General features: G+C 43.0%; 1 protein-coding gene across 1 annotated transcript in view; it reads left to right on the forward strand.

Moving 5' to 3' along the window:
- LOC126485058 (probable G-protein coupled receptor CG31760) overlaps nt 1–27,374 on the forward strand; it is a 613,409-nt gene that overhangs the window by 562,817 nt on the left and 23,218 nt on the right. The window contains exon 10 of the mRNA XM_050108660.1: nt 17,420–17,596. Within this exon, the coding sequence (XP_049964617.1) occupies nt 17,420–17,596 (177 nt within the window). The remainder of the gene's footprint in view (nt 1–17,419; nt 17,597–27,374) is intronic.

Raw genomic sequence — 27,374 nt, forward strand, 5'->3', positions numbered from 1 at the left:
ACATATTGGGCAACATCGAACGACCACTCCAGCGTCATTCACTACCATCGTTAACCTGTCCCTGTATTGACGACCAATTGCAACGGCAGTGAAACTCCATCCCACAAACTCACATCCAGCACCGGTGCAATACAATTCATGCACGTTTTCACGTATTCATTCAACTTTCTGCCGGTTACACTCGATACTGTGTACCAGCATTTCACTTTTGCAATGACTTATCTCGTGCTTACATTAGCCTAATTCAAATGGTTCAAATGGCTCTGAGCACTATGGGACTCAACTGCTGTGGTCATTAGTCCCCTAGAACTTAGAACTACTTAAACCTAACTAACCTAAGGACATCACACACACCCATGCCCGAGGCAGGATTCGAGCCTGCGACTGTAGCAGCAGCGCGGCTCCGGACTGGAGCGCCTAGAATCGCACGGCCACCGCGGCCGGCAACATTAGCCTATGACCTTGCGATGTTGATAACTTAGATGTGTTACATAGACAAATGCACTGAAATTTTTGGAATGCATTTGCCTACATTTATTTTCATTTGGTATTATCAGTGACTGGTTTAGGTTGGAGGATGAAAATAAGGCCAATCTATGACGCACAGTTGTAATGAACTTTGTGTTATTTGATGATCTCACCATTTGACTGTAATAAATTTTATTTCACAAGCAGAATATTGTGTTGTATAGTTCAAAGACAGCGGGAAGCTTTGGACAGATGTAATATCACATTTAAGCAAAAAGTTTCTGTTGACAAATCAATGGAAACGTTTCACAGAATTATATATTTTATGTGACGGGTATTACAGAGGATTTGGCTCATAGCTAACCAGCGAGCCCAGTTTTCCCGTACTTTGTATTAATGCCGTTTATGCTCAAGTGTTCATCATCTAGTCTCTGTAATTACACTACTGGCCATTAAAATTGCTACACCAAGAAGAAATGCAGACGATGAACGGGTATTCACTGGACAAATACACTATACTAGAACTGACATGTGATTACATTTTCACGCAATTTTGGTGCACAGATCCTGAGAAATCAGTACCCAGAACAAGCAACTCTGGCCATAATAACGGCCTTGATGTGCCTGGGCATTGAGTCAAACAGAGCTTGGATGGCGTGTACAGGTACAGCTGCCCATGCAGCTTCAACACGATACCACAGTTAATTAAGAGCAGTGACTGGCGTATTGTGACGAACCAGTTGCTCGGCCACCATTGACCAGACGTTTTCAATTGGTGAGAGATCTGGAGAATGTGCTGGCCAGGACAGCAGTCGATCATTTTCTGTATCCAGAAAGGCCCGTCCAAGACTTGCAACATGCCGTCATGCATTATCCTGCTGAAATGTAGGGTTTCGCAGGGATCGAATGAAGGGTAGAGCCATAGGTCGTAACACCCCTGAAATGTAACGTCCACAGTTCAAAGTGCCATCAGTTAGAACAAGAGGTGACTGAGAAGTGTAACCAATGGTGCCCCATACCATCACGCCGGGTGATACGAAAGTATGGCGATGACGAATACACGCTTCCAATGTGCGTTCACAAAGATATCGCCAAACACGGATGCGACCATCATGGTGCTGTAAACAGAACCTGGATTCATCCGAAAAATGACGTTTTGCCTTTCGTGCACCAAGGTTTGTCGTTGTGTACACCATCGCAGGCGCTCGTGTCTGTGATGCTGCGTCAAGGGTAACCGCAGCCATGGTCTCCGAGCTGATAGTCCATGCTGCTGCATACGTCGTCGAACTGTTCCTGCAGATGGTTGTTGTCTTGCAAACGTCCCCATCTGTTGACTCAGGGGTCGAGACGTGGCTGCTCAATCCGTTAAAGCCATGCGGATAAGATGCTTGTCATCTCGACTGCTAATGATTCGAGACCGTTGGGATCCATCACGGCGTTCCGTATTACCCTCCTGATCCTACCGATTCCATATTCTGCTAACAGTCATAGGATCTCGACCAACGCGTGCAGCAATGTCGCCATACGATGAACCGCAATCGCGATAGGCTACAATCCGACCTTTATCAAAGTCGGGAACGTGATGGTACGCATTTCTTCTCCTTACACGAGGCATCACAACAACGTTTCACTAGGCAACGACAGTCAACTGCTGTTTGTGTATGAGAAATCGGTTGGAAACTTTCCTCATGTCAGCACGTTGTAGATGTAGCCACCGGCGCCAACCCTGTGTGAATTCTCTGAAAAGCTAATCATATGCTTATCACAGCATCTTCTGCCTGTCGGTTAAATTTCGCGTCTGTAGCACGTCATCTGCGTGGTGTAGCAATTTTAATGGCCGGTAGTGTATTTTTAGGTCTATGAACTCTCTGGTACATTAGGAATTCTACGAATGACAAATGTAATGTCATCTATTCGTTTCTCCAATTTATTTTCTACACTTAGCCTGTTAGTGAAAAGTATCACACACTCAAAGAAAAAAAAATTCCCTTTATCTAATGGAGTGGTGAACAGTTTTACTTACTGGCCCCTTGCTACACTGTTATGTCAGTAGAAAACCGAGCAGGAGTGTTACGTTTTCTTTGCACCAATTTTGCCACTGTGTACCTTGGATTATAGCAGCACATTCAGGGGTTAGACAATAATATGAAAAGACCAAAAACCAAACCCTTTATCAAGTCTAAAACCGTGCAGACACTTTAGAAGTCAAAACAGCTTCTAGTTGTCTTGGAATGGATTGGAAAACAGCGACAAGGCCACGTAACGATATTGGAGGTGGACAGCGATCACGCACTCTTCTCTCCAAAGCAGACTCAAAGACTCCATAATATGAGGGCTTCGTGACAAAGGTGGCCAGCGAAATTGCGACGATCCATCCTCGTGCTCACAAGACTAGTCCTGGACAAAGCATGCTGTTTCAACGGACGCCCTGTCGTGGTGGAACACGGGATGATGGAACCATGTTCAAAAATTGTCACGTGATCTTCGGCAGTAACACGAACTCAAAGTGGCCATGGGTCCATGGAATTCTGCGATATGGCTGCCAAATCATCATCGAACAGCTGTCCTGCTCCATTGTTGGGACTATCGGGGCCAGAAGTTGGAGATAGTCTGAAATATACTCATTTCAGCAAATTACTTTCTTCCATTGATCCATATTTCAGGTTCTATGGTTTTGGCATCGCGTTATCGTATTACGGGAATTTGCAATAATGATGAGTGGTTTTGGAAATTACCTGCTCATGAGGGTCCCTTAGGGCTAATTTGTTGCTGACAGCGTTCTCGAGTGCGACATTGAATCCTGAAATGACTTATAAAGCTGTCGTCCTCTTATTTTTAGTCATACTTCTCTTCAATGACGGTCTGTCACGATCACTCAACACACAATTTTGTCTGCTTTGTGACTAAATGGATATTTTTTCTCGCTCTCCGTGTATGAGGCATAAATCTTAGATATGATGCCTCTCCGAAGGGGCGGCCATTGTGGCCGAGCGGTTCTAGGTGCTTCCGTCCGGAACCGCGCTGCTGCTACGGTCGCAGTTTCGAATAGTGCCTCGGCCATGGATGTGTATGATGTCCTTAGGTTAGTTAGGTTTAAGTAGTTCTTAGTGTAGAGCACTGATGACCTTAGTTGTTAAGTCCCACAGTGCTCAGAGCCATTTGAACCACATGAGCATCCAGCAAAGCATTCACCGTAGGAGCACCAACCATTTTCCCACGTTCTAATTCAGTGAGATCCGATACAATTCACTCACGACTACACAGAAAGCCGGTCTGACCACGAATGACCCTCGCAAGTTAGTGAGAACATTGCACAGTTGCCTTTCGTAGTCAAATTCAACATCGCAACCTGCTGGCTCGTATACCCTCCACATTTCTCGCTGTTTTTCCAGATTTTTGTCCCAACCCTGCACCACAAATGCGTCGCTCACTGTAGGAGGGAATGGAGTGGACCTGACTGAAAGCATTACAGATTTCATTGGGAACGACGTCGCTGTCGTTTCGCGATGACACATTGATACTGGTACCGAGAGCACAGCTTACAGCAGGTGATTTAGAGATGTCGACGCTGATGACAGTACATTCGTTAAACTGCTCGGCCATTCAATCAGCAATGACGACGTTTCTGTAAGTTTCACTACAGCCATAGACGACAGACTGACGACTATCATGGTCCAAATGAAGAAATGACATCTGTAGACTATAACGCTGTGTCACCTTGTCAGGATTTGCGATTAACAGTAACGTTAAAAACCTGTAATAGCCATAGTATAGAAGTACTGCCTCTAGGCAGTATTCATATGAAACACACTAATCATGCACATGGAATGGTACAAGGATTTAGATTAAACTATAACACAATCAATCCTGTTGGCAGAACGTCTTCAACTGAGCATTATAGCAGAGCTTGAAAAGACCGTTTCAGTTGTAAATTATTTTCACACGACTGGTATCGGTCTGTTACAAGCCCATCCTCAGGTGTCGTAGCTGTGCTGTGGTCCCCGAGCGCCGTCGGTATCAGGCGCGGTGTGCTGCCTATGAGCGCAGAACAGGGGCGCTCAGGAACCACACCACAGCTACGACACCTGAGGATGGGCTTATAACAGACCGAAACCGGTCGTGTGAAAATAGTTTACAACTGGAGTGGTATTTTCAACCTGTGCTAAATTATAGTAGTATGGCACTTAGAACAGAGTAGCGTACGAGAGACATTTCAGTTAGCGTCTCCACGTTCGTTGGAAGATGCTTCCATGAGTCAGTCGGTCACAAGAATGATAATCAGTATGCAATGCAAAGGCGAATGGCACAAGGTGTTCTACCGAGGTCCTCTTACTTCTAATGGCACTGGTCGTGGAATATTACAGATTCTATCCTAACTTCTTCTTCTTCTTCTACTACTACTACTACTACTAATACTTTTCTTTTCCTTCATAATCAAATAATCCTAAGTTAAATTCTTCGAGTTTCTCAATCTAACGCTATTTTCTTACTTTTTATTTACCTGTAGTATCACAGGTAGGAGACTATGACACAACAAGATGCCTTTTGTACAACTTGTAGAAAAATACAAATAAACCAGTCCATTTAGTCGGATTACTGATGAATCATCAATAAAGACAAATTTAAATGCAATTCTGGATAGAGCGACGATCCAATAAGAGGATTGAGACGGATGCAGCCTGTCCGTCGCCAGCTTGCGAATAACGTGCAGATGCGTGTGGTAGCCACATAAGGGCGCCCCACGGTATGAATCTATCATGCAGGCACGATGGTTGAGATGGTATGTTCAAACCTAGGACAAAGAGTCGTCGACAGATGTTGAAACATTTCTGAAACGCTCCTGGAAAGTAGGTTATTGTCGTTCAAGTTGTAGGAGTCTGCCTGTGACCTGGCTGATAAGGATAATAGTAACGTCAGTAATTCAGGCACAGCAGTTGATAAGTCACTGTCTAGAAAACTCTACTAAAATTCAGTTAAATCCTGATAAGATTTAAAAGCCGTGAAATGTAAACAGCTCGAATGAAATGTTCAGAAAGATAAAGTATTGCACTTCACATATAGCAAAACACGTCGTATCTTATGACATCAATATATGTGAATCACTACGTATATCAGTCGCCTGATATACGTTACCAAGGTGTAACCAGTGATGTAGATATGATATGGAAACAGCACTTACACTTATTTGGAAGCAAGACAGATGGTAGAGTTATTGATAGGATAGTTGGAAAATGCGATTAGTATATAAAGGATATTGCCTACAAAACGCTTTAACGAACCATTTTAAAGTGCTCTACCATCTGAGCTACCGAAGCACGACTCACGCCCGGTACTCACAGCTTTACTTCTGCCAGTATCTCGTCTCCTACCTTCCAAACTTTACAGAAGCTCTCCTGCGTTCGCAGGAGAGCTTCTGTAAAGTTTGGAAGGTAGGAGACGAGATACTGGCAGAAGTAAAGCTGTGAGTACCGGGCGTGAGTCGTGCTTCGGTAGCTCAGATGGTAGAGCACTTGCCCGCGAAAGGCAAAGGTCCCGAGTTCGAGTCTCGGTCGGGCACACAGTTTTAATCTGCCAGGAAGTTTCATATCAGCGCACACTCCGCTGCAGAGTGAAAATCTCATTCTGGAAACATCCCCCAGGCTGTGGCTAAGCCATGTCTCCGCTATATCCTTTCTTTCAGGAGTGCTAGTTCTGCAGGTTCGCAGGAGAGCTTCTGTAAAGTTTGGAAGGTAGGAGACGAGATACTGGCAGAAGTAAAGCTGTGAGTACCGGGCGTGAGTCGTGCTTCGGTAGCTCAGATGGTAGAGCACTTGCCCGCGAAAGGCAAAGGTCCCGAGTTCGAGTCTCAGTCGGGCACACAGTTTTAATCTGCCAGGAAGTTTCATATCAGCGCACACTCCGCTGCAGAGTGAAAATCTCATTCTGGAAACATCCCCCAGGCTGTGGCTAAGCCATGTCTCCGCTATATCCTTTCTTTCAGGAGTGCTAGTTCTGCAGGTTCGCAGGAGAGCTTCTGTAAAGTTTGGAAGGTAGGAGACGAGATACTGGCAGAAGTAAAGCTGTGAGTACCGGGCGTGAGTCGTGCTTCGGTAGCTCAGATGGTAGAGCACTTGCCCGCGAAAGGCAAAGGTCCCGAGTTCGAGTCTCGGTCGGGCACACAGTTTTAATCTGCCAGGAAGTTTCATATCAGCGCACACTCCGCTGCAGAGTGAAAATCTCATTCTGGAAACATCCCCCAGGCTGTGGCTAAGCCATGTCTCCGCTATATCCTTTCTTTCAGGAGTGCTAGTTCTGCAGGTTCGCAGGAGAGCTTCTGTAAAGTTTGGAAGGTAGGAGACGAGATACTGGCAGAAGTAAAGCTGTGAGTACCGGGCGTGAGTCGTGCTTCGGTAGCTCAGATGGTAGAGCACTTGCCCGCGAAAGGCAAAGGTCCCGAGTTCGAGTCTCGGTCGGGCACACAGTTTTAATCTGCCAGGAAGTTTCATATCAGCGCACACTCCGCTGCAGAGTGAAAATCTCATTCTGGAAACATCCCCCAGGCTGTGGCTAAGCCATGTCTCCGCTATATCCTTTCTTTCAGGAGTGCTAGTTCTGCAGGTTCGCAGGAGAGCTTCTGTAAAGTTTGGAAGGTAGGAGACGAGATACTGGCAGAAGTAAAGCTGTGAGTACCGGGCGTGAGTCGTGCTTCGGTAGCTCAGATGGTAGAGCACTTGCCCGCGAAAGGCAAAGGTCCCGAGTTCGAGTCTCGGTCGGTCACACAGTTTTAATCTGCCAGGAAGTTTCATATCAGCGCACACTCCGCTGCAGAGTGAAAATCTCATTCTGGAAACATCCCCCAGGCTGTGGCTAAGCCATGTCTCCGCTATATCCTTTCTTTCAGGAGTGCTAGTTCTGCAGGTTCGCAGGAGAGCTTCTGTAAAGTTTGGAAGGTAGGAGACGAGATACTGGCAGAAGTAAAGCTGTGAGTACCGGGCGTGAGTCGTGCTTCGGTAGCTCAGATGGTAGAGCACTTGCCCGCGAAAGGCAAAGGTCCCGAGTTCGAGTCTCGGTCGGGCACACAGTTTTAATCTGCCAGGAAGTTTCATATCAGCGCACACTCCGCTGCAGAGTGAAAATCTCATTCTGGCATTTTGAAGTGTTTCTCAGGTGTGCGACACGAATACCAAATAGGAATAGCCGGAATGGCCACAGGCCTGCTTGAACCATAGGGATATATCACGAAATGGTGAAATCGTAACTAGCAAGCGCTTGAAAATACACGAAATATTCGGCGAAACTCCAACTATAAAGCCAGTATTGGGCAATGTAGAGAGATATTACAGCGTAGGCAAGATTAGTCCTGTTACATAGTGACCTTAGGAATATAAGCACATATGCTTCCAGTGCACCATCGAATGCTTGTAAACTTTAAGACGTGTTAAAATGAGAAGTATTCCCTATCAGGCACTTGACGATGGTTTCCAGAGCATGGATGTAGATGAACACAGTATGTATATGCAGAATCCTAAAGCGCACTTGCTGTATACAGGGTAATGAGAAAGAGTCTGAAACACTTGTAAGGATGTTGTAGTGGATACTGTGTTGAGGAATAATTTTTAAGAAAAAACTGGATACGTATCACCGTTTCCGGGTTATTTGTCATTTAAGTTAGCCGATGAGATTGTCGCACGCGCAAATCCAAGCGCTTACAAGCTCTAAAATGCGGTATGCACGGACATCTGTAGATCTGGAAGTTAGCTCTTCTTCAGATGCTCACGACCAGTTACAATGGGCGTTTTTCGAATGTGGTATATTTTAAGTAGATGAGCAAGATCTACGTTTCCAGAATGAGATTTTCACTCTGCAGCGGAGTGTGCGCTGATATGAAACTTCCTGGCAGATTAAAACTGTGTGCTGGACCGAGACTCGACATCGGGACCCTTGCCTTTCGCGGGCAAGTGCTCTACCGCTGAGCTACCCAACCAGGTTCGCAGGAGAGCTTCTGTTAAGTATGGAAGGTAGGAGACGAGGTACTGACAGAAGTAAAGCTGAGGGGACGTGGCGTGAGTCGTGCTTGCGTTGCACAGTGGTAGAGCACTTGCCCGCGAAAGGCAAAGGTCCCGAGTTCGAGTCTCAGTCCGGCACACAGTTTTAATCTGCCAGGAAGTTTCAAGATCTACGTTTCTTCAGAATGAGGAAATCAAACGAAGAATAGGTTTGGCTACAATGTCTCCGTGAGCGTGACTACCAGATTCGCTAACTTCAGTGCTAAATAAAGCGGGAACTGTGCGACGCTTCGAATTTTTTTCTTAACAACTAATTCTCAGCACAGGCTTCGGTGCAACGCTCTTACAAGCTTTTCAGACTGTTTCTAATCATCCAATATAGTGTAGTACGACCAAGCCTTTTCCGTATATTCAGTATGGGCAAAAATTATAAAAATTTCTCTGATAAATAGACCTAGTCATCTGTCAGTTTTAGTATAACTCAGAAAATAATCACGAAAAGTGTTGAATTGAGGCATAAAACTTAGACCAGTGAAAGCATTACGCAAGCACACACTAAGTTAATGGCTGATGAATTTAGTTCAAGAATAGCTATTGATACAAACGGTTAAGCTTTGTTGCTAGGATTAATAGCATCTCTTGAAAATTCATAAGACAAAGACAGCAAATGTACCAGTATCGTTCAATGAAAACAGTTTACGGAAAGTATCACCAAAACATCTTATGTCTATAAAGTCAAAAGAATATGGGATAGCTTGCAAGTGTAACACTATACATGGACTACTAAAACATACTGACACAATATTTACTTGCCACGAAACTGTCGATGGAAATGTCATCCTCTGTTTCGCCTAGTTCACGTGGTCTAATTCTGGATACATACAATTAGTTACAGCAATGAAGTGTAACAATTCGTAGAACGAGTGAAGTTCCGTGTATTATGAATTAAGCAGCCCATCGCGGTCAGTGAACAAACACAGAAATTTCAGAGAAGTGTATTTGTCTTGCTACGGTCTCTTGAAATCGAACTCAAGCGAATGATGTGAACGGTAACATTTCCCTACTGAATCTGTCTTTTAAGTACAGATACCTGGAAATCCCTGGACAGTTTTAACGTTACAGTGTTGTTTCATTAGCTTCAAAGCAATCATACGTCTAGTGAAAATAACACTTTTCTATTTCAGAACACTCCCTTTCATTCTGGTTCAATCACCCCACTGTTAGGATTTTTAACTGCAAACATCGCTCGTTTTAGTTGGTAGACAGTATAGAATCTCGATTAGTGTTAATAAAAGTGCTGAGTGATGTTTCCTTCCCAGAAAGAACGGCTATTACAAACTGTCAAAGAAAGTTTTGGAGATATCAGAGCTGTACTGAGTTATCGACCGAAAGTTTCAGTTAATGTCGCTATTTACAGCTATTGCACAACTGACAACTCTCCAATTGACAACGAAGTTACAGACATACCATATCAACACCTGGTTCCGTTGACGACGTTGATAGTAATTATATTTGCTCATGCTATTGTAATCTTCTTGTGTGGCGTAAGATCACGTCAGTAATCCACAATAATAGCCCGGAACTCACACATTTGGCATCGACGTATATTCTTTGGTATTAACACGTGTTCATACCAAGTTTGTGTGACATCACAGCGAAAGTTCCTCCCAAAGTTTTCAATTCTGTATTATGTTGAAACAGTCTGTCTGTCAACCATGTGTAATAAACGCTCTGTGTATGACCTTTCTAACGTTTACAAAAGTTTTCTCGTAAAGAATGAAATTTTAAATTTATGATGACGTTATATCTTTTGCGGGTCAAGCAAACGGAGTTTACACGTCTTAAAATGGATAACAGGTCTTAGCATTTTGCACGAATACGTCGACCGTAATCATAATTATCATTACTTCCCGGTGAGAATTGGCGAGTCTTGTTCAACACCTAAGTGACATTAACCAGAGATTAAACGCCCATACACCCGAAATCTAATGTCATACTTGCTCTCAGCATTACGTGCGTAAATTGAATCATAACGCAGTTCATTGATATGTTCAGTAGAGACGCCTGTACGGAGCGAGCACCACTAACTGTTATACACCTCTTCCTACCTCCAACTAATTTCAGCCAGGAATAATCAGGTTGCATTAGCACGCAAATGGAAAGCTGTAAAGCGCGGCAGGACACGGCATGCCACACTTCACGCGTATGGGGTGTACGGACCGCGTGTGGGCCGAGGTCCGCCGGCTTTGCTCGGTCCTTCTTCAAAGTACCCGGAAGAGCGCGACATTTCATTGACTAACGCAGTGTGGCATTTTTCGGCCGCCGTAACTCTCTTCACTTTGGAAGAGTCGTGATGTCAGCGTTATTTACCTTCCGCTGTTTGGTTGTGGTATGAGGGACCTTCACAGGCCTAAGTGGCTCTTCGCACAAAACGAGGCAGTCTAGCGATCTATCATTACACGCCTCTAGAAATGAATGGGAGCGACACAAGAGACGGATAAGAATTCTCGGTAAATATTACGCAGATATGCTACAAAACTATATTGCATCAATATGCAGAAAGAATTTAAACATTTAGTTGTCAATGAAAGAGCAAAAAACAACAACGATCGACAAATGGAATTCTGTACAGCAAGACGCGCTTTGTGCTAAATTGCTAAGAAATTAGTAGCAGGAATCGTAAGATTTCTGAAGTCACACGCATTATTTCGCAAGCAACTGCAACAATTTTAAATGGAAATGAAAGAACAGTATCGACACTTTACAAGTTACTGAAAAGTACGTTCGTGAAGTCAAAGCGAATGGCTGGACCTATTTGTAGATTTAAAGCACGTCGTTATCGAATTATTGAAGGATTAAGTTTTGCAGGAACGAAAATAAAAACATCCCGAATGGATTGCAGATGTGGCATTTTCATTGGACTTCACTGCGCACTGCCCACAGTAAGACACTGCACGTAGAGAAACAACTTCTTTCTAATGTAACGGGAATGCAATTACAGAGAAAAAAGCGTTGTAGAAGGGACACATTCTGCCGACCACAGCTCATTTCCGTCAGGTCAATGCCGTTAAAAATATCGGGAAATAAGGAGACTTCATAGTAGCCTTAAAAAGATCGAAAGGATAGTTTCCTGACCGTTTCGAGGACAATTTATATAAACTTAATAAACCACGGAATAATGTAGATAGAGAGTTACAAATTGACACACATGCTTCGAATGGCATGGGGTTTTATTAGAACTAAAAAAAAGCTCACAAAATGTCCAACAGATGGTGCTGGACAGCAAAACGTCAGTGATTGAGCATGACAATCGTGTATAAAAGGAACTATAAGAGAGAGAGAATCAGATGCGCCAGCAGTCGCAGCATGTTGACGATACCTGAAAAGGCGCTTTTAGTGAAGCTGTATTATCAGAATGCGGAATGTGCTAGTTCAGCGTTACGATCCCATCGCCATAGGAAGGGGATTCGAACGGGTGAAGGTCTGTTGACAAATGCAGCTGTGGCGAGAGTGATTTAGAAGTTCGAAGCCAAAGGGTTGTTTAGACAATATACCACGTAGTGACCGACCTTGCAAAAGGCGTAATGTTGCTGAGACGGTTCAGGAAGAAATGGAGACTGTAGCGGGTTCGTCAATGCACGGGGGAGTCAGCGCTCGTGCAGTCACACGTCGCACCGGCATTCCATACACTGCTTTTTGGTTGGCACTTAGGCGTACCCTCCGATGCTATCCGTACAAAATCCTTCGGCATCATGAATTGTTACCTGTCGATTTAGTGAGGCGGAGAGCATTTGCGGTGTGGGTGTTTGAAAAGATGGCGGAAGATGACGATTGGTTGAGTAACGTGTTGTGGACCGACTAAGCTAATTTCACCCTCCGAGGGTCTGTCAAAGCCCACAACTGCAGAAATTGGGCTACCGAAAATCCTAGAACTGTCGTGGAAACTCACTTGCACGACGAGAAAGTCACGGTATGGGTTGGATTTACCACATCTACCGTTATCGGGCCCTGTTTTCTTTGAGGAAATGCGTAATTCTGGTTTTGTAAGTGCTACCGTGACGGGTGAGAGGTACGCCGATATGTTACAGAATCGCACCATCCCTAGCCTGGCTGATAAACACCTGCTGGAACGTACGACGTTTATGCAGGATGGCGCTCCACGCCATATTGCTAGACACGTGAAAGATCTCTTACGCGCGTCGTTTGGTGATGATCGTGTGCTCAGCCGCCTCTTTCGTCGTGCTTGGCCTCTCAGGTCCCCAGACCTCAGTCCGATTATTGGCTTTGGGGTTACCTGAAGTCGCAAGTGTATCGTGATCGACCGACATCTCTAGGTATGCTGAAAGACAACATCCGACGCCAATGCCTCACCATAATTCCGGACATGCTTTACAGTGCTCGTCACAACATTATTCCACGACTGTAGCTATTGTTGAGGAATGATGGTGGACATATTGAGCATTTCCTGTAAAGAACACCATATTCGCTTTGTCTTACTTTGTTATGCTAATAATTGCTATTGTGGTCAGATGAAGCGCCATCTCTCGGAAATTTTTTGAACTTTTGAATTTTTTTGGTTCTAATAAAACCGAAAATCATTCCTAGCATGTGTGTCAATTTGTACATCTCTATCTATATTATTCCGTCATTTATTCAGTTTTCAAATTTATACTGACTTTTTGGTCACCCGGTATATACATGGAGCTGTTTTCGAGACCGTTTGTCATTTCAGTTGAAAGCATCCCTGTGCATCTGCTGATATAATTGACTGATCTGAAAGGTCTTTATAGACAGATCACTTTAACGTTAAAACTGTTCAGGAATTACCACATCTCCACAACGAGGTTGCCAATATGCTTCGATATTTCGACCAAAATATGCGTGTGAAAGGTGAAACCAAATAAGTCAGGATTACGTGGCAACCTGAATGTGAAAGTTTGTCAAACTGGCTGCGTCTGGTGGTACACCAACAGTTTACACCAGGTGAAAATTATATTGTGTCTTCAGTGCCTAAAGTGATTAAATAACAACGAAGGTCTGTTTCGTTTGTGATCTATTTTGTTGAAAAATACTAAATATAACAGCAAGTCGTATGCAGTGAGATCCATTGCCATTTAAATGCGATGTGTTAGCAGTTTCCCACTCCTCACGCTCAGACAAGCGTGCTGTGTTGGTAGGGAAACTGTGCCATACAGGATGAGATCTACGGCACCCGTGCCTGGGCCCGGATCGCAAGCCGGATCCTTGCCCTCCACTAATGCTATGAGTCATCAGTCTGCTGGTTGGTTTCATGCGGCGAGCCACGAATTTCTCTCCTGTGCTAAACCTCTTCATCTCAAAGCACTTGCAACCTCTTCATCACAAAGCACTAGCAACCCAAGTCCCTAATTATCTGCTGTATGTATTCGAGTCTCTATCTTCCTCTACAGTTGGCCCCTCTACAACTCCCTGTAGTACCAAAAAAGGCAGTCCTTCACGTCTTACCAGACGTCATTTTATGCTCTCCCTTCTCCTTTTAAGTGTTTTCCACATATTTCTTTCTCTCCGATTCTGCGCAGAACCTCCACATGCCTTACCTTATCAGTCCACTTAATTTTCAGCATTCGCCTGTTGCACCATATCTCAACTGCTGCGATTATCTTCTATTCCAGTTTTCCTACTGTCAATGTTTCACTGCCATACAATGCTGTGCTATAAACGTACAGTTTTAGAAGTTTCTTCCTCACGAAAATGCCTATACTAGTAGACTTCTCTTAGCCAGGAATGCACTCTTTGACAGCGCCAGCTGATATGGAGGTCCTCCTTGCTTCGTCCATCATTATTTTTCTGCCTACGTAGCAGAATTTCGTAACTTCATCTGTTTCATGACCATCAATCCTGATGTTAAGTTTCTCGCTGTTCTCGTTTCTCCTACTTCTCATTACTTTCGTCTTTCTTCCATTTATTCTCAACCCATATTTTGTACTCATTAGACTGCCCACTGCATTCAGCAGATCATGTAATTTTCCTTCACTTTCACTCAGGATAGCAATGTCATCAGCGAATCTTATCACTGACACCCGTTGACCTTAAATTATTATTCCACTCTAGACCTTTCTTTTTTTTCGATCTTCGCTTCTTTGATGTACAGATTGAACAGTAGGGCCAAAGGACTACATGCCTGTCTTACACCCTTTTTAATCAGAGCCCTACGTTCTGGGTCGTTCTCTCTTATTATTCCCTCTTGGTTCTTATACATATTATATATTACCGGTCTTTTCCTATAGCTTGCGTCTATTCTCCTCAGAATTTCGAACATCTTGCGCCATTTAACACTATCGAACGCTTTTTCCAGGTTGACAAATCCTATGAACCTGTCTTGATTTTCTTTAGTCTTGCTTGCTTTATCACCCGCAATGTTAGAATTGCTCTCAGCTGCCTTCACCTTCCTTCAGCCCAAAATTTTTCTGTATATTATTCATGTCAGGACTTGGATGCATCAGCTCTTAAGCTCATTGTGCAATAATTCTCGCACTTGTCAGCTGTCGCAGTCTTCGTTATAGTGTGGATGATGTTTTTCCGAAAGTCAGACGGTATATTGCCAGACTCTCATATTCTACACACCAGCGTCAATAGTCGTTTTGCTGCCACTACCCCCAATGATTTTAGAAATTCTGATGAAATGTTATCGGTCTCTTGTGCCTTATTACATCCACTTCCGCCAAAATTGTTTTAAATTCTGATTCTTATACTGGATCCCCTATCCCTTCTAAATCGATTCCTGTTTCTCCTTCTGTAACATCAGACAAATTTTCCCCCTCATATAGGCCTTTAATGTACTCCTCCCACCTATCCGCTCTCTCCTCTGAATTTAACAGTGGAATTCCGGTCTCACTCTCAACGTTACCACCCTTGCTTTTAATTACAATGAAGGTTGTTTTGATTTTCCTGTATGCCGAGAATCTGCTTGCAACTATCATTTCTTTTTCGTCTTCTTCACATTTTTCATGCAATCATTTCGTCTTAGCTCCCCTGCACTTACCCTTTATTTAATTTTTCAGGGACTTGTATTTCAGTATTCCTGAATTTCCCCGATCAGTTTTGTACTTCCTTCCTTCATCGATCAACTGAAGTATTTATTCCGCTACCCACGGTTTCTTTGAGGTTAGATTCATTGTATCTAAGTTTCTCATCCGAGCTTCTGTGATTGCCCTTTTTAGAGATGCCAATTCCTCTTTAACTGTACTACCCACTGGACTATTCTTTGTTGCCGTATGAACAGCCTTAGAGAGCTTCAGCCATATCTTATCATTCCTTAGCACTTCCGTATCCCACTTCTTTGCGTATTGATTCTTTCTGAATAATGTCTTAAACTTCAGCCAACTCTTCATCACCACTACATCGTTATCTGAGTCTATATCTGCTCCTGGGCATACCTTACCATCTGGAATCTGATTTCAGAATCTCTGTCTGACCATGATGTACTCTAACTGAAATATTCCTGCGGCATCGTGCCTTTTCCGTTTATATCTCCTCTTCTTTGTTCGACAGAGTATTCGCTATTACTAGCTGAGATTTATTACAGAACTCAATTAGTCTTTATCCTGACTCATTCCTTGTCCCATGCCCATATTGTGCTGTAACCTTTTCTTCTACTCATTCCCCCACAACGGCATTCCAATACTACATGACTATCAGAGTTTCATCTCACTTTGCGTATTGTTCTACACTTTCTATATCCCCATATACCTTCTCTCGCTCTCTTCATCTTTAGCTTGTAACGTCGGTATGTATAACTGAACTATCGTTGTCGGTTTTGGTTTGCTGTCGATTCTCATAAGAATAACCCAACCACTGTAATGTTCGCAGTAACACACTCTTTATCCTACCTTGCTATTCAAAACGAATTCTACTCCCGTTTTACCACTTTATGTTGCTGTTAATGTTACCCTATACTCACCTGACCAGAAATCCTTGTCTTTTTAGAATTTCACTTCACTGACCCTTACTATATCTAGATTGAGCCTGTGCATTTCGCTCTTCAGATTTTCTAGCTTCCCTACCATATTCAAGCTTCTCACATTCCACCCTCCGACTCGTAGAACGTAATCCTTTCGTTGATCATTCAATTTTTTTCATGGTCACCTCCTCCTCGGCGATTTCCTCACAGAGATTTGAATGGCGGATTATTCAGGAATCTTTTACCAATGGAGATATCATGACAATTTTTCAATTACATGCCACATGTTCTGTGGATACTTGTTATGTGTCTGTAGTTCTGCGGTTTCCACTGCTTTCTGCATCCTCATACCATTGATCACTGCTGATTCTTCTGCTTTTAGGGTCAGTTTCCCACCCCAGTGCATGATAGTCCCCTAAACCTCTGTCTGCTCCTTCATCCTCTTGCCGGAAGTGTTCGGTTCCCAGTGCTGATTCTTAATCAATATTTAAGCGGTGGAGAGTTTCGAGCCCGGGACCGACTGCATCTTGATCAGTAATCAGGGGCGCTACCCCTAGACCACGGGTTCCCGCCAATGTAACTTAAAAACTAAAAGAAAATTCTTCCGCACAGGCCTCAGAAGAGGCAGCGGTACTGAGTGACCCCGATGTCATCCTCTGCCGATAGTCACCGGATGCGGATATTGAGGGGTGTGTGGTCAGCACACCGCTCATCGGTCGTTGTCAGTTGTCGTGACTAGAGCTGTGAGTTTTCAATCACGCAGCCCCCTAGTTGGTCTCACTAGGTCTGAGTGCTCCCTGCCTTGCCAACACTGCTTGGCAGGTTTGGATGGTCACCCATCCAAGTGCTAGCGAAACCCGACAGTGCTTAGCTTGGGTGATCTGAAGGGAACCGGTATTACCATCGTGGCAAGCCGTTAGCTTTAAAGTAATAACTGGATGATCAAAGCTTTTGTCCTAGCTCCTGTGTACTTGTAAATGCAGAGTCTCATGGTAGCACACGTGTCTGTATTTCCGCACACTTGCAGGCGTACCTGGTGCTGAAGGGCCACGGGAAGCTGGAGCAGGAGGGCAGCAGCGCGGCGCCGCGCCCGCAGGCGGCCAAGTTCCTGTCCAAGGCGCGCTCCGCCAACTCGCAGTGCCTGCCGTCCACCAACTCCTCCGCCGCGGAGCTCACCGGCCGCCTCTCCGACGTCGACGTCCAGGTCAGCCCCAACCACTCACCGCCACCGCTTAGAGCTTTAGGCACCAACAGCCGAGCATCTGGCCCTTATGGCAAATGTAAACATCAAGACTCACATTTCCCTTCCGTACTCTTAATCCGATATGTTTCCCTTACAGTTCATCCCAAACCCCAATTCATTTCAATGTTCCTTCCTACCCCATCCCATTACTTCACTTTCCAATGTAACCAACGACCTCGAAAAGAAATGCCACACGAAACAGTAATAAATACAGGGTGTTACAAAAAGGTACGGCCAAACTTTCAGGAAACATTCCTCACACACAAATAAAGAATATACGTTATGTGGACATGTGTCCGGAAACGCTTACTTTCCATGTAAGAGCTTATTTTATTACTTCTCTTCAAATCGCATTAATCGTGGAATGTAAACACACAGCAACAGAACGTACCAGCGAGACTTCAAACACTTTGTTACAGGAAATGTTCAAAACGTCCTCCGTTAGCGAGGATACATGCATCAACCCTCCGTCGCATGGAATCCCTGATGCGCTGATGCAGCCCTGGAGAATGGCGTATTCTATCACAGCCGTCATCAACACGAGCACGAAGAGTCTCTACATTTGGTACAGAGGTTGCGTAGACAAGAGCTTTCAAATGCCACCATAAATGAAAGTCAAGAGGGTTTAGGACAGGAGAGCGTGGAGGCCATGGAATTGGTCCGCCTCTACCAATCCATCGGTCACCGAATCTGTTGTTGAGAAGCGTACGAACACTACGACTGAAATGTGCAGGAGCTCCATCGTGCATGAAGCACATGTTGTGTCGTAATTGTAAAGGTACATGTTCTAGCAGCACAGGTAGAGATAACGTGCTCCATTGAGCGTAGGTGGAAGAATATGGGGCCCAATCAAGACATCACCAGCAATCCCTGCCCAAACTTCCACAGAAAATCTGTGTTGATGACGTGATTGCACAATTGCGTGCGGATTCTCGTCAGCCCACACATGTTGATTGTGAAAATTTACAATTTGATCACGTTGGAATGAAGCCTCATCCGTAAAGAGAACATTTGCACTGAAATGAGGATTGACACATTGTTGGATGAACCATTCGCAGAAGTGTATCCTTGGAGGCCAATCAGCTGCTGCACACGCCGTACATGGTACGGAAACAACTGCTTCTCCCGTAGCACTCTCCATACAGTGACGTGGTCAACGTTACGTTGTACTGCAGCAACTTCTCTGACGATTACATTAGGGTTATCGTCAACTGCACGAAGAATTTCCTCGTCCATTGCAGGTGTCCTCGTCGTTCTAGGTCTTCCCCAGTCGCGAGTCTTAGGCTGGAATATTCCGTGCTCCCTAAGACGCCGATCAATTGTTTCGAACGTCTTCCGGTCGGGACACCTTCGTTCTGGAAATTGTCTCGATACAAACGCACCGCGCCACGGCTATTGCCCCGTACTAATCCATTCACCAAATGGGCATCAGCCAAATCCGCATTTGTAAACATTGCACTGACTGCAAAATAAAGTTCGTGATGAGAACACTAACCTGTTGATGCTACGTACTGATGTGCTTGATGCTAGTACTGTAGAGCAATGAGTCGCATGTCAACACAAGCACCGAAGTCAACATTACCTTCCTTCAATTGGGCCAACTGGCGGTGAATCGAGGAAGTAGAGTACATACTGACGAAACTAAAATGAGCTCTAACATGAAAATTAAGCGTTTCCGGACACATGTCCACATAGCATATTTTCTTTATTAGTGTGTGAGGAACGTTTCCTGAAAGTTGGGCCGTACCTTTTTGTAACACCCTGTATATTATGAATTAAGTCCAAAAACCTGCTTCTGTTTTGAGATGTTTATTTAATCACGACAGGCCTATTTCAGCACTATTGCCATCATCAGGTGATCTGAAAGTAATGGATTTATTATATACTATTTTCTAGGGCAGATGGTAGCCTACTTGTCATATATGAGATTGACAACCATACATTTATGGAATTCTTACCTTACCTGTTACGTCGCTGCTTAGTCGCTCACGCGTTTTCCTTACGTCTTTTAAAGTTATTTTATGACGTATCTTTCATAGGCTATACCTGTTGGAATTTATAGCCTGAATTTTATTTACCCGCCAGGGTAACAGAGAGCGCTAACGCGTTGCTTCCTGGATTCAGGTAGGCGCGCCAGCCCCGGATCGAATTCGCCCGGCGGATTAACGACGAGGGCCGATGTGCCGGCCAGCCTGGATGTGGTTTTTATGCGGTTTTCCACATCCCGCTAGGTGAATACCGGACTGGTCTCCATGTTCCGCCTCAGCTACACGGCTCGCACACATCTGAACACTTTCGCACTATTCCACGGATTACACTCGACGCGGACAGTTGGGGTACACTAATTCCGTCCTGGGGGTACGACGTGGCGGCAGGAAGGGCATTCGGCCACCCCTTAAACATTAACATGCCAATTCCGATTGATGATGGCTGACCCTGCGTAACTGCGGGACAAGGCTCAAGTGATAGAATAGCCTGAATTTTATTTGTTGTGTGTGACTAATTTTTTTGTTTGATGTTTGATGTTATAAGTTTACATCAGAGCATTTACTTATTGAGTTCCCTTAGTTACCGTGTTGTTTATTTTTATCTGTGAATGTCTTATTGGTTCGGCTTAGCATGTGTCTTTGTTTGTTTATCCGTTTTCATGATCGATGAATTGGAAAAAGTTTTCCATATAGTGTTTATGTTTTTGATCTAATTGCTCATTGAGTATTTGTTGTAGAAATTTGTGTACATGTGTGTAGATTTCGACCTCTTCCACAATATTGAGTAAGTGACCCTTAGGTGTTATATGGTATATTTGGATTGCTTTTTCTATATTGTCTGTGGTATGTTGTTCTATCTGTAGGTGTTAAAAGAAGGTTGATGGGATGTGTTCATTGTTTCTAGTGTGTTCTCTGTATCTGATATTAAAGTTCCAAACCTGTCTGACATATATAGAACGTATCACAACCCTTACAATGAATTTTATGTATACCTGGATACGAGTATATTGGTAATTTAACTTTTCCCGATCTAATGTTTAATTTTTCTTTAGTGTGGTATATGAGGTGTACGTTTGTTTTCTTTAACGTTGTGTTTAGTGTGTTTGATATGTCGCCTATATATGTTGTCGGTATATATCTGAATTTCTGTTTGGTGTGTGTTTCTCGCTGACGAGTCATTTCATTACTTATTTTTGAATTTAATGGTGTGGTATTTTTGTTATATATCTGTCGAACCAATTTTGCGTTATAACCATTCTGTAGTGCCACATATATTAAAAGTTTTCTTTCTTTATGGATTGCTTCTTGTTCTTATGTGAGGTTCATTATCCTCTTGATCATGGCATGAAAGTAGGCATACTTATGTGCTTTTGGGTGGCACAAAGTAGCATGTATGATGTTATCTGTTGTGGTAGGTTTTCGGTATATATCGAATTTGTGTACATTTTGAACATTTTTTATAGTCTAGAAAGTTTATCGCTTTGTTGTTTTCTAGTTCCATTGCATACTTCATTTTTTGATGTAGTGCATTTAGTGCATTGTGTATTAGCTGGATGTCTGTGGTATTTCTATCAAGTAGCATTAGGGTGTCATCAACATATGTATAGTAATACACATTTTTTTTAAATAAGGGGTAGTGTTGTTGAAAAGTTTTTCTTTTAATGAATTTATGAACATATTTGTTATATTTCCTGCAATGATGCATCCCATGGCAACTTCCTCAGTTTTTGTGAACAATTTTTCATTAAACAAGATGTAATTTTGATGTAGTATTAATTTGAGTAATTCTATAAATTCTTTAGTGCCCATTACTGAAGTTTTCCTACATTGTAGTAAATTATTTTCAAGTATGGTTATGTTAGTTCAGAGGTTTGTTTTATCAAAGGATATAAATTTTCGATTTGTTGGCATTTATATGTCTTGTAGTTTTTTGCAATGATCTTGAGTTATTTATCGTATAATTTGTCTTGTATGTATAATATTTTTTAGTATGTTGTTTAGTTTTTGACTACCGAGATGTGTTGGGCTACCTATGATGTTCACCACTAGGTGGATAGGAACTAATGGATTACGTATTTTGGGTTGTCCATCTAGCATTGGTGGTCTAGGGTTCAGCCCTATACATGATTTACTTTCATAATCTGTTAGGATCGTGTTACATTTTTTTAACAATTTTTCTTCTTTGGGCCATGTATTTATTTGTTGGGTCTCTATTCATTTCTGTGATGTTGATTGCAATGAGGAAGTTATTACGTTTTTGTATATAGTGATCTTCTTTGAGTCCCTTGTCCGCCTTTCCTGCAACAGCATTATTAATCTCTAGTTTGTGGCTGATTTAGCGTAAAGTTAAATGGTCTTTATTGGTGTCTTTATATTGCCTGTTATATTCCTATAGCAGAAACATTCTGTTGGCACCCATCTACATAGGGAGAAATGATCATCACAATAAAATAAGAGAAATCAGGGTTCGCCCAGATAAATTTAAGCACTCTTTTTTTCCGCGCGACGTTCGAGAGTGAGACGGAAGAGAGACTGAAGTTGGTTCATTGAACCCTCTGTCAGGTACTCAATTGTGAATATAGTGGTGTAAATGCAGATAAATGGTTCAAATGGCTCTGAGCAGACTGTAGTTAGTGCGCGGTTCCAAACTGTAGCGCCTAGAACCGCTCGGCCACTGCGGCCGGCCTAAATGCAGATATTGAGGTAACTGGCGCGTTAATATAAACCCAATTTATTGTTTGTTTGTATCTAACAGTCTTCCCAAAAATACATCACATAAATTAATTTTTCTGCATTGTCGTTCTCCACCACTAAGTGGGGTATTCTTGTCAATATAGAATTACCGTTTTGCATCCACTCGCCCACACTTCAGCAACTGACCTGTAGCTTAGGGCAGAATGAGCATTAGTGGCTTGCTCTTGCCACATGTACATGGACGTACTAGACAACCTAAAAACACATTGATCAAAATAGCTATAATTATTAATCTGCAAATGGAATAAATACTGATATAATGCCGTTCAGCACACTGTAGCTCTCCAGACATAGAGAGTACCAGCAAAATAAGATAACCAGAGAGACCAGAACCGAACACGGGCAGAACAGGTTCTCCAAGCTACAGTGAAGGCAAATCTCCTAGGTGTAGAGCACCCACGATGAACACTCCTGGTCTTCCAGGTTGACAGTTACGCATGTAAAATGCTGACACGTCAGGACACTCAATGCATGCCTTGCCAACAAGAAGATACCGGGTGATCAAAAAGTCAGTATAAATTTGAAAACTGAATAAATCACGGAATAACGTAGATAGAGAGGTACAAATTGACACACTCTCTTGGAATCACATGGGGTTTTATTAGAACCAAAAAAATACAAAATTTCAAAAAATGTCCGACAGATGGCGCTTCATCTGATCAGAATAGCAATAATTAGCATAACAAAGTAAGACAAAGCAACGATGATGTTCTTTACAGAAAATGCTCAATAAGTCCACCATCATTCCTCAACAAGCATGTCCGGAGTTATGGTGAGGCATTGACGTCGGATGTTGTCTTTCAGCATCCCTAGAGATGTCGGTCATCACGATACACTTGCGACTTCAGGTGACACCAAAGCCAATAATCGCACGGACTGACGTCTGGGGACCTGAGAGGCCAATCATAAGTGGCGACTGAGCGCACGATCATCACCAGGCGACGCGCGCAAGAGATCTTTCACGCGTCTAGCAATAGTTTTTTTTGGTTCTAATGAAACCCCACGTCATTCCAAGCATGTGCGTCAATTTTTACCTCTCTATCAACATTATTCTGTGGTTCATTAAGTTTTCAAATTTATACTTACTTTTTGATCAACCGGTATATACTGGAGCAAATGTTGGCAATGTTACAAGAAATTTTTCTCTTCTAATTCTTGTAATATTAAAAGCCTATACCGCCCTAGAAGTGCACAAATACTAGTAAACGAACGGGAAACACAGAGGACGCAATTGGGACCTCTCCAATGAACAAGATGGCATTGAACGGGCTTACTCAAAAGAGGAGACGGACAAATACAGAGACTGCAGGTAACTTCCCGAATGCGGAACCGGGTTCTATATTCATAAATCAAGTTGTTAATTTTGCAATGACAAATACTCTCACGCTAAGCAGCAAAAAATTTCAAGGCAAACGCGTCATTTCCGGACATGAATATCGCCAGACGGAGAAGCATTGAATCAGATTGACCATGTAGGTATCCAAAATAGATTCCGATACAGTATTAAATTTGTCAGAAGCTTTGTGGAGACAGATTTGGACATTAACCATGTGTTAATTACATCCAAAACAAGAATGGAACTCAAAAGGGAACTAAATGGAAATAGAATGAAAAACACAACATAGGAGATCTGGTGGAAGGAAGTACAAAAGAAAACGTCATCAAAGCAATTAAGAGTACCTAATAAAAGCTTAACTGGCCAATAGGGAGCAACGAAACGTCGAAAGTAAGAACAGTAAGAAGTAACTTCCATAGTTATAAGAAAATGAAAACGACCAAGCAAAATTTGGTTTAACAGAAAGTCCAAGAATTTGCGCTGGAGAGGAGAAATACGAGGAAAAGTTGAATTCAAGAAAGGAACAATACGACGCTGAAAGGGAGAGATACAAACCGGTAGCTAACACAACGCATACTAAGACAACAAAACCGGGAACACTACAACAATATGATAAGAGAAGCAGAGGATGATTTCAAGCATTATGGAACAAGTCAGATAAATGAGAAAATTTAAAAAAAAAATGTTTCCTAAGTTTTCTGAAACAGAGCAGATTATAAAGGATCAGCAGGAAAAAATACTAACAAACAATACTGACATACAAAAAAGATGGGGACATACTTCTCACTTCTACTCAAATCCACTGACCCAGAGACTTAGAGTAAATTTGAAAAATCTGATGCAGTGTACAAGTCATCAGTAAATGAAATACAGCAAGTAATAAAGAAATTAAATAATAATAAGTTTGTGGTGAAGACCAGATATGCGCTGAGTTGTTAGATTCTGAACGACCGCAGCTGATATTCGAAATACAGACATTAATAGAAACAATTTGGATGACATACACTATACCTACAGACTAGAAGACTGCAATTGTATCCATTGTATTTAACAAAAATTATCGCCTGGTGTATGGTAAATACACCGAAAGTACTTTACTCGATGTTACCATAAAATCCTATCCATGTGCATACTAAACAGACCGAGCCTTCTAACTGAAGAACTAATTAGTTACTACCAACGCTGTTTCCGCTGAAACATATACGCATTAGGTCATAAAGACCAATGAGAAGGTGTGTGAATTCAGTGTAGATGTCAACATGTTATTTCTAGTTTTCTCAAAGGCTCTTGATAGTATACGCCGACAGACACTAAAAATACACAAATAAAAAAAAAAAAAGGTTTTGCATCACCTCGCTTGCGAGAGTTCCAGGACCTGTACAGAAAATTGGATTAGAGATCAACATAAACATCATTTCCGCCCTTTTTAATGCTCGTGAAAACCAAACATTGATTCTTATACCACTATACAACGAGACCTTCACAGGTGGTGGTCCCGATTTCTGTAAACAACGGTACCTCTAATACCGTCTTCTTGCAGTGATGAATGCCTGTTTTCGTCGTGGCATACTATCCACAAGTTCATCAAGGCACTGTTGGTGCAGATTGTCCCACTCCTCAACGGCGCTTCGGCATAGATCCCGCAGAGTGGTTGGTGGGTCTCGTCGTCCATAAACAGCCCATTTCAATGTATCCCAGGCATGTTCGGCAGGTTTCATGCTGGAGAACATGCTGGTCACTCTAGTCAAGCGATGTCGTTATCCCGGAGGAAGCCATTCACAAGATGTGCACGATGGCGGCACGAATTGTCATCCATTAAGACGAATGCCTCACCAATATACTGCCGATATGGTTGCACTATCGGTCGGAGGATGGCATTCACATATGGTACAGACATTATGCCGTCTTCCATAAAAACTAGCCACGTACGTCGGCCCTACATTATGTCACCCCAAAACATCAGGGAACCTCCACCTTGCTGCACTCGTTGGACAGTGTGTCTAAGGCGTTCAGCCCGACCGGGCTGCCTCCAAACACGTCTCGGACGATTGTCTAGTTGAAGCCATATCCGACACTCGTCGGTGAAGTGAGCGTAATGACAATCCTGAGCAGTCCATTCGGCGTATTGTTTGTCCCATCGGTACCTCGCTGCATGGTTTCGTGGTTGCAAACATGGACTTCGGTATGGACGTCGGGAGTGGTTCAAATGGTTCAAATGGCTCTGAGCACTATGGGACTTAACATCTGTGGTCATCAGTCCCCTATAACTTAGAACTACTTAAACCTAACTAACCTAAGGACATCACACACATCCATGCCCGAGGCAGGATTAGAACCTGGGACCGTAGTAGTCCGTCGGGAGTGAATTTGCGCATCATGCAGCCTATTGTGCACAGTTTGAGTCATAACATGACGACCAGTGTCAGGACAAAAAGCATTATTCAACATGGTGGCGTTGCTGTCAGTGTTCCTCCGAGCCATAATCCGCCCGCACTTGTCATCCACTGCAGTAGTAGCCCAGGGTGGCCCGAGCGAGGCATGTAATCGATGGTTTCCGTAACGATGTGGACGCGATCGAACCGCAGTGTTGACCGCCCAGGCATGATTTAACTACAGACAACACGAGCCGTGTACTTCCTTTCTGGTGAAATGACTGGAACTAATCGGTTGTCGGACACCCTCCGTCTAATAGGCGCTGCTCATGCACGGTTGTTTACATCTTTGGGCGGCTTTAGTGACATCTCCGAACAGTCAGACAGGCTGTGTCTGTGATACAATACCCACAGTCAACACCTGTCTTCGGGACTTCTGGGAACCGAGGTGATGCAAAACTATTTTTGATACGTGTATAAAGAAGTAATTTGAAATATCAAGAAAGCTAATCAGATAAATTAAGTTCTCCATATAAGACTCTATGTCGTGTAAAGACATCTGTGGGGTTCTCAAGACAGAGACAAAGGGACGCCATTTCACCTATTTTATTAAACCGCGGCTTAGAAGAATTGGATTAGTAAAATTAATCCACAAAGGATCCATATCGAGGAGGTGAACATTACCAGAGATGCCTAGGGAGATGTAGCTTTAGTAAGTAGTCTCAAAACAAAATTAATCAGAAAGACACACTATTATTATAAAATCGATTATAAAAAAGGATTACACGTCAACGAAAAAAGTCATAAGTAAGAAAATTCAAATTGATGCGCCTTTCATATACATCTACGTCTACAAGCATACTCTGCAAATTACACTTACGTGCATGCCAGACCACCTTCACAGTAGTTCTCTATTACTCCACTCTCGTAGTGTGCTCGAAACAAACGAACACCTATATCTTTCCTTGCGATCTCTGATTTCCCGTATTTTGTTATGACGATGTTTCCTCGCTATGAAGGTCGGCGTCAACAGAATATTGATGGATTAACTTACATGATGGTTAACTGTTTCAAGTACTCAGGACGTCTTTTTAGCAACAGCACTAGAGCGGAAATAAAAATATATGTCCATTTAGCAACATCGATCGCAACTCTTCTTAGTATCATGAAAATCTTAAAGAAAATATCACTTAGTGGTACTAAAAAATTCGTTTGTATGAATCGAAAATTACGCCAGTAATATTACACAGATGTGAAACGTTAAAATTTGGAAAGGAAGATGAAGAGAA

Source organism: Schistocerca serialis, chromosome 6 (assembly GCF_023864345.2).
Source record: "Schistocerca serialis cubense isolate TAMUIC-IGC-003099 chromosome 6, iqSchSeri2.2, whole genome shotgun sequence".
Lineage (NCBI taxonomy): Eukaryota > Metazoa > Arthropoda > Insecta > Orthoptera > Acrididae > Schistocerca > Schistocerca serialis.